At 41.5% G+C, this 14,839-nt stretch overlaps 1 protein-coding gene across 1 annotated transcript in view; it reads left to right on the top strand.

Annotated features, from left to right (window-relative positions):
* Nucleotides 1-14,576, top strand: part of drd4b (dopamine receptor D4b) — a 50,194-nt gene extending 35,618 nt beyond the window's left edge. Inside the window, exon 4 of the mRNA XM_061765009.1 lies at nucleotides 11,043-14,576. Within this exon, the coding sequence (XP_061620993.1) occupies nucleotides 11,043-11,260 (218 nt within the window). The 3' untranslated portion in view covers nucleotides 11,261-14,576. The remainder of the gene's footprint in view (nucleotides 1-11,042) is intronic.
* The last annotated feature ends 263 nt before the right edge of the window (nucleotides 14,577-14,839 follow it).

The raw sequence follows: 14,839 nt of genomic DNA on the forward strand, positions 1-14,839 counted from the left end.
AACACACCATTATTCATTTTGCTACAGGGAGTGATCTGAAACCCTCGGTGGTAGAAAGGATGAGCAGGACTCTGAAAACTAGAATGTGGAGATATTTCACAGCTAAAAACACACAACGTTATATCGATATTGCACAAGATCTAGTCAATAGTTATAGCGCGAGCTTTCATAAAAGTATCAAACTGAAACCCAATCAAGTGAATACGGTGAATACTTTAAGTATTTCAAAACCTGTATGGTAACTTCCCCGTAGGTGTTAATGAGAGATTCAAAATAAAATTTAAAAAAGGGATATTCTAAGAATATCCAAATTGAGAGGTGTTTTTGACAAATATGAGCAGAGCTTTACAGATTTACAATTGCGGAATGCATACCACATTTTCCTCCTGTTTACAAACTGATTATGACGGGGAGCCCATAAAGGTTAGTTTTTATGCCCCTGAACTCCAGATAGTTGAGATATTAAAAGATAACCATTTGACGTTGAGAAGATTGTTAAGAGACGCACCAAAGGCGGACACAAGTAATTTCTTACACGCTGGAAGGGGTGGCCCGAGAAATTTGACAGCTGGGTACCAGCTTCACAAGTTGTGGATCTATAAAATCAACTGCGAGTACGACTCTCATCAGATATCAGTATAAACCCCAATCTCGCAGGAGGGTTTTATGTGACTTTACCATCCAATTCAAGCTCAGATGTGTTTATCGAAAATACAATCCCCAAATACCAAGTGAATTTTTCCTATCATGTACTCTCGCTCTCGAGGGAAGCTGGGAGGTGGCCCTGACTGAAATCTCATACCCACACACATGGTTCAATGTCCCCGAAGACCATGTGTCCTTTGACATTGTAGACACATGGAACCCCACCCCTCCAAAACAAGATGAAGACCAGCCTTGGGATGTTGGCGAAAACAAATAATAAAGTCGAGACTCTTCACTTACCTACGGGGTATTATGCAGATATTGTAAAAATTGAAAATGATGTGGAGGGCCCTTTAAAGAAAAAACATCTGGAAGCCAAAAGTGTCATCTCAACTCTCGGGGCGATTTTATTTTATTTTATTTATATTTTTTTTTGGGGGGGGGGGGGGGGGGGGGGAGTGGGAGTTACCGAGTACATTTTAAACCACCCCTATCTTACATATTTGGTATGATACATGACGATTGATGAGTGGTTTCGTTGTGGGCCTAATTGGATGATTTCCCCACACCTGGCTGATATAAAAGCGGGTCTGTATCATCTATATGTCTACACAGACGTGTAAAAGGTCTACACAGAAAAGGTTTTAACATAGCGAGACCGGATCTTCAAATGGCGGCTAAAAACATTGCAACAGATGTGACAGGGCGTGTGCTGGACAGACTAGATCCCAGTTATTTCAAGGTTCCAACCTGTTCCATATGATAGGACTTCTGCATGCGGATATATTTTTTTTTGCGAAAGACATCTCTTAAATAATCAAAGCCAATGACGGCTTCTGTTTTATGAGCTTGGAAACTTACTCCATTCCTCAAGACTCTAGAACGTGTCATCAAGATAATCTTTTCCTGGGACAAACGCCTCGCTACGTGGTCGTAGGACGTATGAATCATAACGCATTTGTCGGAAGGAAAGATCTAAACCCTTTCAATTTCACCCATCATAACTTGGAATATTTAGCTCTATGTGAAGAGGGATGACAAATTCCAGCCAAACCATTCCAACCTCAATTCAACACAGGCCATGCTGTTCGCGAGTATCACAACCTTTTTTTTTAATATCTGCACGATAAGCCTCTCTGTATTGATCGTGAAGACTTTCAACAAGGCTTTGCTCTTTAATTTGAACCCTAATGATGACACTGGGGCTCTATCCCCCGTTTCCAACGGTAGTTTAAGGTTAGAGATGAGATTCAGAATTCCCCTCCCCCACTCTCATCGTGTACGCTTGGCTATGACGTTATTCTCGAAATCAATTCAAAGACAGGTGTTGGTGGTTTATTACTGAAAGAATAAACGGGCGTGAGCTTGAACCCCTTATGAAACATCTGCAAGGCAGATTATTCCGTGGCGTGTATCCTTCTGATGAGTTACAATTTTTACAGCCTACATGCCCAATATTCGACATTGTCAATACTGATCCGAGAAACCTCCCGGGAGAACACTGGCTGGCTCTCACCTTAGAAAAAGACGGGATAGGTACTTTTTTCGACACATTCGGTTTTCCCCCTGAATTTGAATATTACCCACAGACTAAACAAATTATTCTTGGAAAACCATTCCGAGCGTATATTACATATTAACCGTCATCTTCAACATGAGCTGTTAGTCACTTGTGGTCAACATTGTGTTTATTACTTAACCAGTAGAGGCTGTGGTTTGTCTTATCAAGATGCGTTTGCTTGTTATACCGATGATGTAATTAAAAATAATGCTATGGTATCTAAGTTTGTTAGACGTCATCAGCTTTAGTCATCCCCACCATGCGGCGGTCAGATGTAATGTTCTTTTCAAAAATTAAAAAATGCCATTGTCTGTAACCATTTTGTTGTTTTTCTAACATTTCTATTCAATAAAAAGACAAGGAAATGTAAAATACGTTGTTTCTCATTATTTAATAATAATCTTCATTAAGGGGAAAAACCTATCCACTTTACTGTAGCGGCGGATCTTTTCCTTCGCCTCTTTCTCTTTTTACAAACCGTGGTATCATTCTGATGAGCTACAATACCATCAAGTGTCAGTTGTCTAAATTGATGACGTGCTTGCGGGTTTGAAATAGATGTTCAGCTCATAGAGGGTGTGTAGGAACTCACTCCATCCTTTAGGGGCACGATCTGTAGTTTTTTTTTACTCGTGGCAGCTCAATGTTTGAGTAAATCGGTCATATGTGAGCCTTTTACAGGTTGACCTTTAAAGATAAATTGGGACCAACCTTTTCTGTCATCCATTATTTTCTCAAAACATAATCTGCAGTTTTTGGATACCGTGAGGGAATAGTTTGTACGTCTTGCCACGGCTCTGTTGTTACTTCCGGGTATGTTGTTGTTGTTGTTGTTGTTAAAGGGCTTTGTAATTCCTCTGGAGGTAGCGTCATCTTTCATTCTCACCTTGTTTAAGGAGCATTAAATTGCGTTGCATCAAAGCTTCATACTTTAAAAAATGTTCTTACTGATTCATTGTTCGGTCCTAAACTTCTTTCAAATCCAAATCCTGCTCGGCCGTCTGTCGAATAGTTGGTTCAGGTCTGCTTAATCGATCCATTTGTTGGGGGTTGATAAGAAACATTTTCTGAGTGCTTCTCACACTTATTTTTTTGCTTTAATTGGTGTTCAGTCTCTCCTGATTATTCCGCCTAGGACACTCCCCAGAACAGGTGCTAGTCCTGGCAGCAACGGGAATACAAAACCGCCCGTTTCTTTTTCAGGCTATTTTTTTTTTTTTTTTTAAATCAGACAACAGTCAAATAATTATATTTTTTCATGTCTTGTACTGTGAAGGTGAAAGTATTATTTGACCTTTCAAAAGATTCAAAGCGATTTCACAGAAAGCCTTAATCAGATCCGGTGGACTGTGTGATAATATCTCTTTACGCCTCTTTGGTATGGTGTGACAGAGAGCTTTGAGAATCGACGCCTTTCTTTTTAAAAGCGTTGACATGCTAGCGTTTAGCAATGTAGACAATAGGCCACTGACCTGGGAGCACATTCCTCAGATGGAATTGTTCTAGACAGGTAGGGGTTAAATCTACTATTAAATACCCATGGGCCTCTCAGTCTTCTTACGTCTCTAAAAAGTATTTTTTCTTTGTAGGAAAAATATGATGAGCCAAAACAGCGGTTTGTAATTTATCAGTAGGATATTTAAACAGTATCATATAATTACAATTTCAGCTGATGGTCCGGCTGTACTTGCCTTGATGGAATATATTTTGTGCCAACATTATAACACACGTTCTTATGATGCCTATACGGTGTGAATATTTCTACCACCTCCGGATGTTCTGAGGCTTGAAAGATGTCATCGAGGATGATCAGATGGCTTTGTTGAGCTGGAAACAAGTTTTCATCCTCGAAAGAAGCAGGCAGACCTTCAATGAATTTGATCTTTTTACTACATTTTTGAAGTTCATTGTACATGGGTTGAAAAGAAGTATAAATCCACACAATGTTGTCAGGTTCATTTTTTAATACATGAATACAATTTTCCAATACACTTTGTACAAAATATGTTTTCCCACATCCGCTTGGTCCTGATATCAGATAAAAAAGGAGGCTGTAACCTAGGGTCAAAGTCAATTTCATGCAAACAAAACAAAAAAGCCTAATAGCCAAATGGCAGACATTTTCCATCCGGCAGAAGCCGTCTTTTGTCATACACGACTTATAACTTTTTCTGGAATGTTGTGTTCCTCAGCTGGAAGCCTTTTTCATCACATACAATGACGTGTGAGGTGTTTTTGATGCATCACTATCTCTAGTGTCAATGTAACATTCAACCAAGTCTTTGATGCTGTTGAAAATGAACATCCATCCATCCATTTTCTTCCGCTTATCCGAGGTCGGGTAGCTGGGGCAGTAGCTTTAGCAGGGTGGCCCAGTCTTCCCTTTCCCCAGCCACTCCGTCCAGCTCTGCCGAGGGGATCCCAAGGCATTCCCGGGCCACCCGAGAGACGTAGCCTCTGTAGCGTGTCTTGGGTCATCCCCAGGGTCTCCTCCAGGTGGGACGTGCCCGGAACACCTTACCGGGGAGGCGTCCAGGAGGGGTCCTAATCAGATGCCCCAGCCACCTCATCTGGCTCCTCTCAATGCGGAGGAGCAGCGGCTCTATTCTGAGCCCCTCTCGGATGACCGAGCTTCTCACCCTATCTCTAAGGGAGAGCCCGGACACCCTCCGGAGCAAACTCATTTCGGCCGCTTGTAACCGGGATCTTGTTCTTTCGGTCACTACCCACATCACATCAGTGTAAAGAACTCGGTCCTGTAGCCGTTCTAGATAAGTGTACATGATCATATGAGCCTTCACTGTAGTTAGGCATTCTACAACGATATTAGAGGCGGCTGATGGCGGTACAATGTTATTGTCACGATGGTTGTAATGTACCACGACCATGTTTTCATTCACAAAGTTGAATTTGCTGTTTTCGTATACCCCTGAAAACAATTTGAAAAATGTTTCCGTTTTAGTCACAAGTCTGCTTCAAATTGGTTCTTTGTGCTGTCTTCCCCCAAATCTTGTTCAGACATATTTTAGCAGTTTGTCTCCTTCCTGGATTGACTTTAATTCTAGATGGGTCTAATTGAATACCTTGATGAATCAAATAGTCATGAATGTATTTGTCCAGCCTGGTCCACGACATTAGGTGGGTAGCCTGATGCTTCTTGTTTCGCTTTAAGCAATGTGGTCATGTGTTGTGTAAAGACATTTGTGCGTACTGTATCAAAATGCCACACCTCTGTAATCTCTCCTAGCCGATAGCCCAACTCGCCTTACTGAATTCAAAAGTGAGCCACACTCCGGTCAATGCTCTAGCCTCATCATCATGCTCACACGGCCCTTCTTGGTTGTTAAATTCACTGCAGGTGCGACAGAGTGTGAATAGTAATTTACCTTTGGCTGTTTTATGAGTAAAAGCACTAGAAAAAAAGAGGCCACGAGGTTGGTAAACTTTGGCTCGGATTAGACCAAAGTACTTTTGAGGCTCATCAAAATTGGCATGTATGAGGGTGGGGTGACCGATCGGATACGGACAGGTGCTATTAACAAAGGGGTACAAAATGAAGTGACATCTACATACAATACCCTTTCATGTCCCGCGGTGTAGCGTAACGTGAACGTGCTTGTTCGCCCTCCGAAAAGAACCTGTCGGGGAGAAAGAGGTTGAGGGAAGTCAAATTTACACAAAAACTCTTCTCACACCCGGGTGTGACTTCTTCATCTCATTCCATTCATGGTCACGCATCTCTATGAGATGCACACCTGCTTCAGCTTTTAACATTCGCACTTTTGTTTGTGTATTGTCAACTCTTGGAAGGGACGGCCTGATAAGGCATACATTGCAGATAGATTGAAACATTCGGGACAGCCGTGTAAGAAACACCCTTGGAACTCCCATACATACCTCACATCTTCTATCTCGCCATACCCATCAACAATTTCTCAACGCAATCATCTCCGTACCAGTGTTGTTCGAGCCCTTGGAGCGTCTTTGTATAGACTAGGAAGGGAATATGTTTATTGTTTGAATCCACATAGGTTTCGAAATCATAAAATATTATTTTTTCACAAGGCTGTTGGGGTTCAAGAGGTTGTATGTAGCATAGATGTCTATTGTTTATGTCGTGGTCATCCAAGCGCACGCCAGATATTTGACATTTAACGACAGGACATACGTTTTTGCGTTTATATAGCATATCTGACCACATTCATTAATTTTTTTGTATGTATCGCGTTTGCTGATCGAGTTTTGGCTACCTGCTATCTTTCTGCGTTCTCTATGTCATGCATAGCAGTGTTCATTCAGACATGTTTTATTTCAATCCATGCAATAGATGGGTGTTAGCCCTGACTGCATGGATGTTGGGTCGGCACAGACATAAATGGGCAATTGATGTAGGGAAACATAGATTACTGTCTTTGTTAAGGGGTATGTCAAGATTTTTTTTTTTTCTTTTTGAGTATTTGACAATCCAACATTTCTGACAATTTGCCCCAACCCCACGTTGATTGGACACAATCTGTTCCTACAAAGTCTAGGTTTTCGTCGGCCATGATTTCTGAATTAAATTGTACCACGCGATCGAGTAATTTTTTTTATTTTTCAGGGATGTCCGAGTCCATTCTTAGCGAATGTCTTTGCGCTATATTATTGAAACGTTCAGGCCTTACTGTTACCCCACCGCTCTAAATATTGGGATTAGATGTTATCTCCTCAGACCTCTGTGTTTCTAACCGGTTGAAACAAGTCTTGGACGGCGTTTTGTTGAACATTTTCATTAGGTAACTGAAAGGTTTTGTTCGGCAATGTTGAGCGATTGTTAATATCATCTTTATTTTGTGTCGGTAGATTATCTAACAGGAGACTATTATCTAATTCTGAATCCCCTGAGTTTTCCAATTTTAAATGCAAAATAAAAAGTTGAATAGTATAATGTTGAATATAAAACTGGATGAGTATAAAAGAGAAAAAGCTATAACGAGTTTTCAGCTCCTTGGAGACGTTATAGGTCTCAGCGCCCGAAGGTCTCCACAGCTCAGGGGATGTGATGCTCACAGCATGTTCATGGTCAAATCTTGAGGCAGGCAGTGGGTTCTCCTTTCGAATATGTGATTAGAATGAGCTTAATACATTACATGATACTGTTGTATTTAAAGAAAATAACATTACCGTATAAAAAAGAATCTGTCATCCAGATAGATTTTAGTCCACAGCTTGTATAAAGGCGTCAATTCGTCGGCGTTGTAAATCCACCATATTCACTCTGCTTTGAGATGGCCTTCTTTGCGTACGGCTCGCTTCATGGTTGTGCAAAGGATGTGGTCTGATGATTCGTGTACGATGTGGCGCATATGTTTGTGCACCTATGTCCCTGTTAGGCTTGGTTGGGCTTCTGTCAAAGAAAATATTAAAACAACAATTTTATTAAACATTTTCATTAAAAATATAGCGAGAAAAAACAGTTAGTACATTGATTCTTTGCTAAAGAGGATTCAATATCAGTAGTTCTAATTAGCCAGTAGATGGGGCCCTTGTATCAGCTAAGAGGTGCTCACGCGCATAAGGAAATATTAAAACAACCATATTATTAAACATTTTCATTAAAAAATATAGCTAGAAAAACACATGCATGCGCTCACGTACACAAAGTGAGGGGTGATGTGTTAGACCAGGGGTGTCAAACTCATTTTTCCCGTGGGCCACATTGTTGGTCCGGTTTCCCTCAGAGGGCCGTTATGACTGTGAAACTGTAAATGTTTTGTTTCGCCTCATCATAGTATTCAGTGGCTGTTTGTCAATAAAGGATGCAGCCCCACTGCTGCTAAGTCACCTTGAAAGGGATATGAAATAATGAAAATGAACATATTATAATGAAAACATTATATGTATATCTATTTTCACATGACTAGAATGAGTAGTATACATTTAGTGATGTATAAAGTTGCTTTGTTTATCTCGTTTCATTTTATGACCCAACTTCCGATTTAGGGTGCACTGATGTTTACTCGTTAAATGTTTGATGTGCAATTGGTTCTCGTGACATACAAAAGATGTTGTGAGATAGAGCATTGGATTCCATCGCCCTGTAACGTTAAACAGGGTTACTGTTAAATCCTCCCACCCCTATCAATTTACTGTAAAAGGGGTTTGGTAACGAAAAAAAATGCTTGTAATATCACAGACGTCATTATTTATTACATATGACTATTTCAAATTTTGGTAGAGATTTTAGCGAGAATCATGGAAGTTGATGCAAATAATTTGTTTTCGCGGGCCACATAAAATGATCTGGTGGGCCGGATTTGGCCCCCGGGCCTTGAGTTTGACACCTGTGTGTTAGCCGGTTTATCGAAATTAATATGAAAAAATAATTATACTTGACCTACAATGATGATCATCAAAATATGTTTTCACACTGATGAAACTCCAGAATCTGAAAGAATATTATATCAGTCTGGTAAATATACATAACGACTGGAGATTGATAGAATATAATTAATTACTCACCAGCCATTGTACGTCTGTCTAAATTGTTGAAAGTGTGATGTTGAGTCGTCGAAGCACAGTCTTTTTAAAAGCTCAGTAGTTGTGTGATATATTTACGACCGCGTAAACCAACACCATGTGTGTGATGTGGATTTTGAAAGCCAATGGTACACATTGTCGCTGGTAAATCTGTAGGTGATGTTGATCTAACAGAACATATACGCTGGCCGGAGGTGACATATTTATTAACCACAACTGGTGCAGGCTTCGAAAGCTTGTTTTTGTTACCCCTGGAATGTCAGAGTGGTTCCACAGAAAAGAAAAAAAGTGCCTGCCTGTGTGAAGATTGTGTGAATTTATGCCGTGTTTTTTTGTGAAATGGAGTAGCTGACTTCCTGTAAACATAATGAAATGAAACCCAAAGGGTTATATGCCCAGTTTTCTGTGTTCAATTTATGATTGCTTAAAAGAGCATACATGTTTATAAGCATAAACAGACCACCTGAGGTTGGTGTGATAAAAAGGACACTTCACACAAGGCTATAATTAATCTTTCTGACTTTAATGAAACCTAAAGGTCTCTAGAGAATTTGAGGTGAAATATTTATACTTGCTTGTAAGAATGCATGTTTTTTTTTTTTTGCCATAACCAGACCATCATGTGATGTGAGAAAAAGGACTTCAGACAAGAATATAATTGATCTTTCTGATCAAAATGAATTATTTAGGTCTCCAGAGAAATTGAGCTGTTATATTTATGGTGGCTTCTAAGAAGATACATGTTTTTTTTTTTTTGGTCATAAACACAGCCTGTGATGTTGTGAGAAAAAAAAGGACTTCACTTCATATAATTAATCTTTCTGACACAAATCCTTCAGATCTGTGGTGGGACCTGTGTGGGGATGTGATTGGGAGTGAGATAAGGTACACGTTCCAGGTTAAAGAGGGAAAATATCTATTTTATGCTGTATGGGTGGGCCTGTTTCTTTGTCTATGTTTCTTTTATATGTGAATATCTAGAAGACTTAGGCTGCACTGTGACCGAATGGTTAGCGTATCTGCCTCACAGTTCTGAGGTCCGGGGTTCAAATCCCGGCCCCGCCTGTGTGGAGTTTGCAAGTTCTCCCGGTACTCTGATTTCCTCACACATCCCAAAAAATGCATGGTAGATTGATTGAAGACTCTAAATTGCCCCTAAGTGTGAACGCGAGAGCAAATGGCTGTTTGTTTGTATGTGCCCTGCGATTGGCTGGCAACCAGTTCAGGGTGTACCCCGCCTCTTGCCCGAAGATAGCTGGGATACGCTCCAGCACGCCAAGGGACTTGTCCTAAACATGTTTAGAACATGTCTGGACATGTTGAGACATAGTGACATCCTTTCTGATTGCCACCGTCATTTTCCACACCCCGTTTCCGGTCACAACATTTCCCGCCTTCCGCACTTCCAGCAGCAACCGGTGGCATCACACCCGGTAACGTCAGACCAGACAACAATATTTCCGGCAACAGCCCATGGTGTCACATCGGGTGATGTCACTTCCGGTTTACGGCAACTTCTAGCAACAACAGCACTTCTGACAACAGCCGGTGACGTCACGGTTAGTGACGTCACTTCCGGCCATCCATCATTTTGACATTTGCCGTATACTACTATTGTTTTTTCAGATTATCCAAAGGATCAAGAATTATAGACATACTTTTACAGCATATTTCTTTCCATGATGAAATGACCTTGATTTGGGGAAAATCTGTCTCATGCAGTGAGCCAGCTCTCATCCTGCCTCAAATAGTGCTGGTCCAGTGGTGAGCCCATCTTTTGTTAGAATGACAACCAGTTGGCTGGAACTCACTTTCCTGCCGGCTATTGGCTATCTCCTCTTCCACATCCCTTGGCAAGCTAGTGTTCGTGGCGGCCAGCTGCTCGCTTATACAAGAGGAAGCAGAGCCCAGAGTGTGGAAAACAAGTGAACGGCCATGATAATGAAAGCATTTTTGGACAGTTTCAAAAGTAGGCAGATTTTTTTTAAAAACATTTAGTTTCACACATAATTCGATACAAATCTCATCTCTTTTCCATAGTACCTCCCCTTTAAGTCACATGCTTTATTTATTATTCTTCCTGTTTCCAAGTGTTATTAATTAATTACTAATTGGAATTAATGGATGGAATTTCACCGACTCTGGTGTATATACTCATGCAAGCTGTAAAATATGTGGCATGATATTTTGTGCCATTAGTTCCACATGGTGATTGAGATCTCCACTTTTCATGCAGTTCTGTGATTGACAATTGATCATCAGACAAGAGTCTATGATAAATGATGACTAATAATACTGCTTTCATACCTTTATGCAGGCTGCTTCCTCTTCTCCTGGACTCCATTCTTTGTGGTCCATACCAGTAGAGCTTTGTGCTTGACATGTGAGATCCCTCCTGGACTTATGAGCACGGTGACCTGGCTGGGCTATGTCAACAGTGCCCTCAATCCCATAATCTACACTATCTTCAATGCAGAGTTCAAGAAATATTTCAAAAAATGCTTCCAGAGCTGCTGCTACACATGCTTGGTCTGATTAACACTATAACTGTTTGCACTGTAATATTCCATCAACTGGTTAGGATGTTGGTTGTAGAGATTTTTATTGTGTTGTGGTCATAATCTATCAACATACAGTAATGCATTAATCTGTTGTACCTCAACAGTCTCAGTTGGTAATTTATTTTTTTCCCCAGCCAGATTAACAGAACAGCACAATTAATTTTAGACAGTTACAAATCAGAGGTACAGTATACAGTTTGAAAGTTTGTATGAAGAAGCATTTTACCTTCTGTGAGTAAGTGTGAAAAAGGACGTCTGCCAGGAAAGAGGGATTCAAGCAGTGGTGATTCTGGGAAAGGCAGGGGGGGCAGTACCCCCCTAACACTGTGCCTGGATCCCCCTGTGGCACCCCCCATCCTTACAGTTTCTATGCAGTACTGTAGTAGACAACAGCATTAGCAGCTCTTGCACACCAACTACACGCTTGCTGCACAATTAAAATAAACAAGGAGTCAAGACATAGAGCACAACCTACACTTACAGTACAACAACGCAACAACCAACAGGTGAGTGACACACAGACAACTATTATGAGAAAACACAAAAAACGTGTAACACTGAGATTGACACGGAATTACCGCATGTACAACATGCTGCGAGGGATACCAGGAATTCTGTCAACCTCTCTTGGCGCTACAGTACTATACTATATACTACTATAAATGTTAAACTTGTGAAATAGCAAAGACGTGTGTGTGGGTGTTTATATACACATCTGTTCTGCATGTGCGCATGTGTGTGTGTGTTTTTAAAACTGCGCCTCTGACAAAATCTTGAGAACTTGAAGGTCTCAACGGTGGACACAAGGCAGCTGGACAGCATGAGGGGCAGCTGTGGCGAAGGATGCCTCCTGAAGTCCACGATCATCTCTACATCATTTTGAGCGTGTTCAGCTCCAGGTTGTGTCAGCCGCACCACAGCTCCAGCCTCTCCACTTCCTGTCGATATGCAGACTCATCACAGTCTTTGATTAGGCCGATGACAGTGGTCATCTGCAAACTTCAGGAGTTTGACAGCCAAGTGCGTTGAGGTGCAGTTGTTCATGTAGAGAGAGAAGAGCAGCGGAGAGAGGACACAACCTTGGGGCATCCCGGTGCTGATGGTGCGTGTAGATTAGGTGGCCTTCCCCAGCCTCACCTGGTGTGTCCTGCCCGTCAGAAAGATGTAAATCCACTGGCAGATGGCCGGCGAGACACTGAGTTAGAGAAGCTTAGAGGAAAGAAGTTCAGGGATGATGGTGTTGAACGCTGAGCTGAAGTCCACGAACAGGATCCTTGCGTAGGTCCCTGCGCTGTCGAGGTGTTCTAGGATGAAGTGCAGTCCCATGTTGACTGCATCATACGCAGACCTGATTGCTCGGTAGGCAAACTGCAGGGGGTCCAGCATGGGACCTATGACGCTCTTGAGGTGGTCCAGCACGAGACGTTCAAAGGATTTCATGACCACAGATGTCAAGGCGACTGGCCTGTAGTCATTCAGACCTGAGATTGCAGGTTTCTTGGGGACTGGGATGATGGGGGCGTGTTTGAAACAGGATGGTACTTCGCACAGTTCCAGAGATCTATTGAAGATCTGTGTGAAGACTGGAGCGAGCTGGTCCGCGCAGACTTTGAGGGAGGATGGGGACACATGGTCCGGGCCTGCCGCTTTGTTAATCTTTTGTTTTTTTAAGATGTGTCTCACATCCTGTTCGTGGATGGTTAACGCAGAAGTCAGAGGTGTTATTGTGGTCGGTGGTGCGGCCGGGTGGGTGTGGGGTGTGAAAGTGTCCTTTTCAATCTGCAGTAGTAGGTATTCAAGTCGTTTGCTAGTGTGCTATTGTTCTCAGCTTGGGGTCATCGTCGCTAATTGGTCAGCGATTGGAATGCATGCCAGACTGATTTAGAGTCGTTAGCGCTAAACAGTTTTTCCAACTTTACTGCATAGTTTCTCTTTGCAATGTTAATTTCTTTAGTCAGCTGATTTCTAGCTCGATTATACAGGGCCCTGTCCCCGCTTTGATATGCGTCCTCCTTAGCTTGGCGAAGTTGCTTAAGTTTGGCAGTGAACCACGGCTTGTTGTTATTGAATGTGCGAAATGACCTTGTTGCTACACACACCTCTTCACAGAAACTAATATAAGATGTGACAGTGTCCGTATATTTATCCAGGCTGCCAGCTGAATTTTCAAAGACACTCCAATATGTGCTGTCTAAACAGCTTTGAAGTTCTATCTTTGCTTCATTGGTCCACTTTTTCACTGTTTTCACTGTAGGCTTCACGCATTTAAGTTCTTGTCTGTATGTTGGTATTAAGTGAATGAAGCAGTGATCAGACGAGCCCAGGGCTGCACGAGGTATGGCACGGTATGTGTTATTTAGCATAGTATCGCAGTGGTCTAAAATGTTATTTTGCCTGGTAGGACAGTCGATGTGCTGCTTGTATTTAGGGAGTTCATGGTTGAGTTTAGCTTTGTTAAAGTCCCCGAGAATAATGAGGGGTGAGTGCGGGTGTTTTTTTTCAATTTCGTTTACTTGTTCAGGGTGTAACCGAGGCGTCCACACGGGTAGGCACCATCTTGGATTTTTCAGTCACCATCATTTTTTAACAGAGGGGTACCAACAATTTTGCCTACACGTCGATGTCATTCCTTTCATTGACTGATCATCAGTCCAGGTGTATACATCAGGGTAACTCAAAATGTAGCTTTTTAAATTTACAAAGAATGGGTAGCTATCACTTTAGGTAAATATGAAACCTGGATGTAGTTTTCAGAACTAAGTGGTGTCACTAATTACTGCAGTGTAGTCCTCAACATTAGAGTCAGTTCAAAACGACATCTTTCAGTAGGGTACAGAGCAGTTCTATACCACTGCAAACGACAAACACAATAATGACCATATAATGTTCCACTGACAATGTCAATCAAAACTGGGCATTAGCTCTTTAACGGCAACATTTTTGATACAACTCTTGTATTGATCTCATTCGATTGTGCAAGTGGTCATGTTGTGGGTGGTTGGTGTATTTTGCATGAGCTATATATTTTTTTCTTTACTAATACATTTTACCTCTGAAAACTGATCACTTATCCAAACACCCTTTCCACCAAAAGAATAAGAATATCATCTTATTTTCTAAAAGTAAAACATAATCCTAAAGTATGTATGTTGTTGGATGCTTTTTTATGTTCTGAAACTCAAAGAATCCATGTACTGAGCTATTACTTTGTGTTTATTGATTCATTACCGACTGTGCATACTGTAGCCACGTTTTATGTGGGAACATTGTTAATAAAATGTTGCATCTTTTTTGTGCTCACTTCCAGTCAGTGTTCTGGTGGGGTGAAATATGTATGAAGACCTGCATATCGTTTCCTCTGTAAGGAAGTTTTCGACTAATGCCCTCAACCAGATTAGTGCACAGTTGCTAGTGATCAAATTAGCCTGTGTTTCGCATTCGTTCTGGCCATGGCTCGCAGGAGTCCTAAATCCAAAGACCGTTGTGAGAGTCAACCCTCACATCAAAAGAAGAATGCCAGTAGAGAAGTAAGACACGGGCTGTATGCATCCAA

The sequence above is a fragment of the Phyllopteryx taeniolatus genome, unplaced genomic scaffold (genome assembly GCF_024500385.1).
Source record: "Phyllopteryx taeniolatus isolate TA_2022b unplaced genomic scaffold, UOR_Ptae_1.2 contig_24, whole genome shotgun sequence".
Lineage (NCBI taxonomy): Eukaryota > Metazoa > Chordata > Actinopteri > Syngnathiformes > Syngnathidae > Phyllopteryx > Phyllopteryx taeniolatus.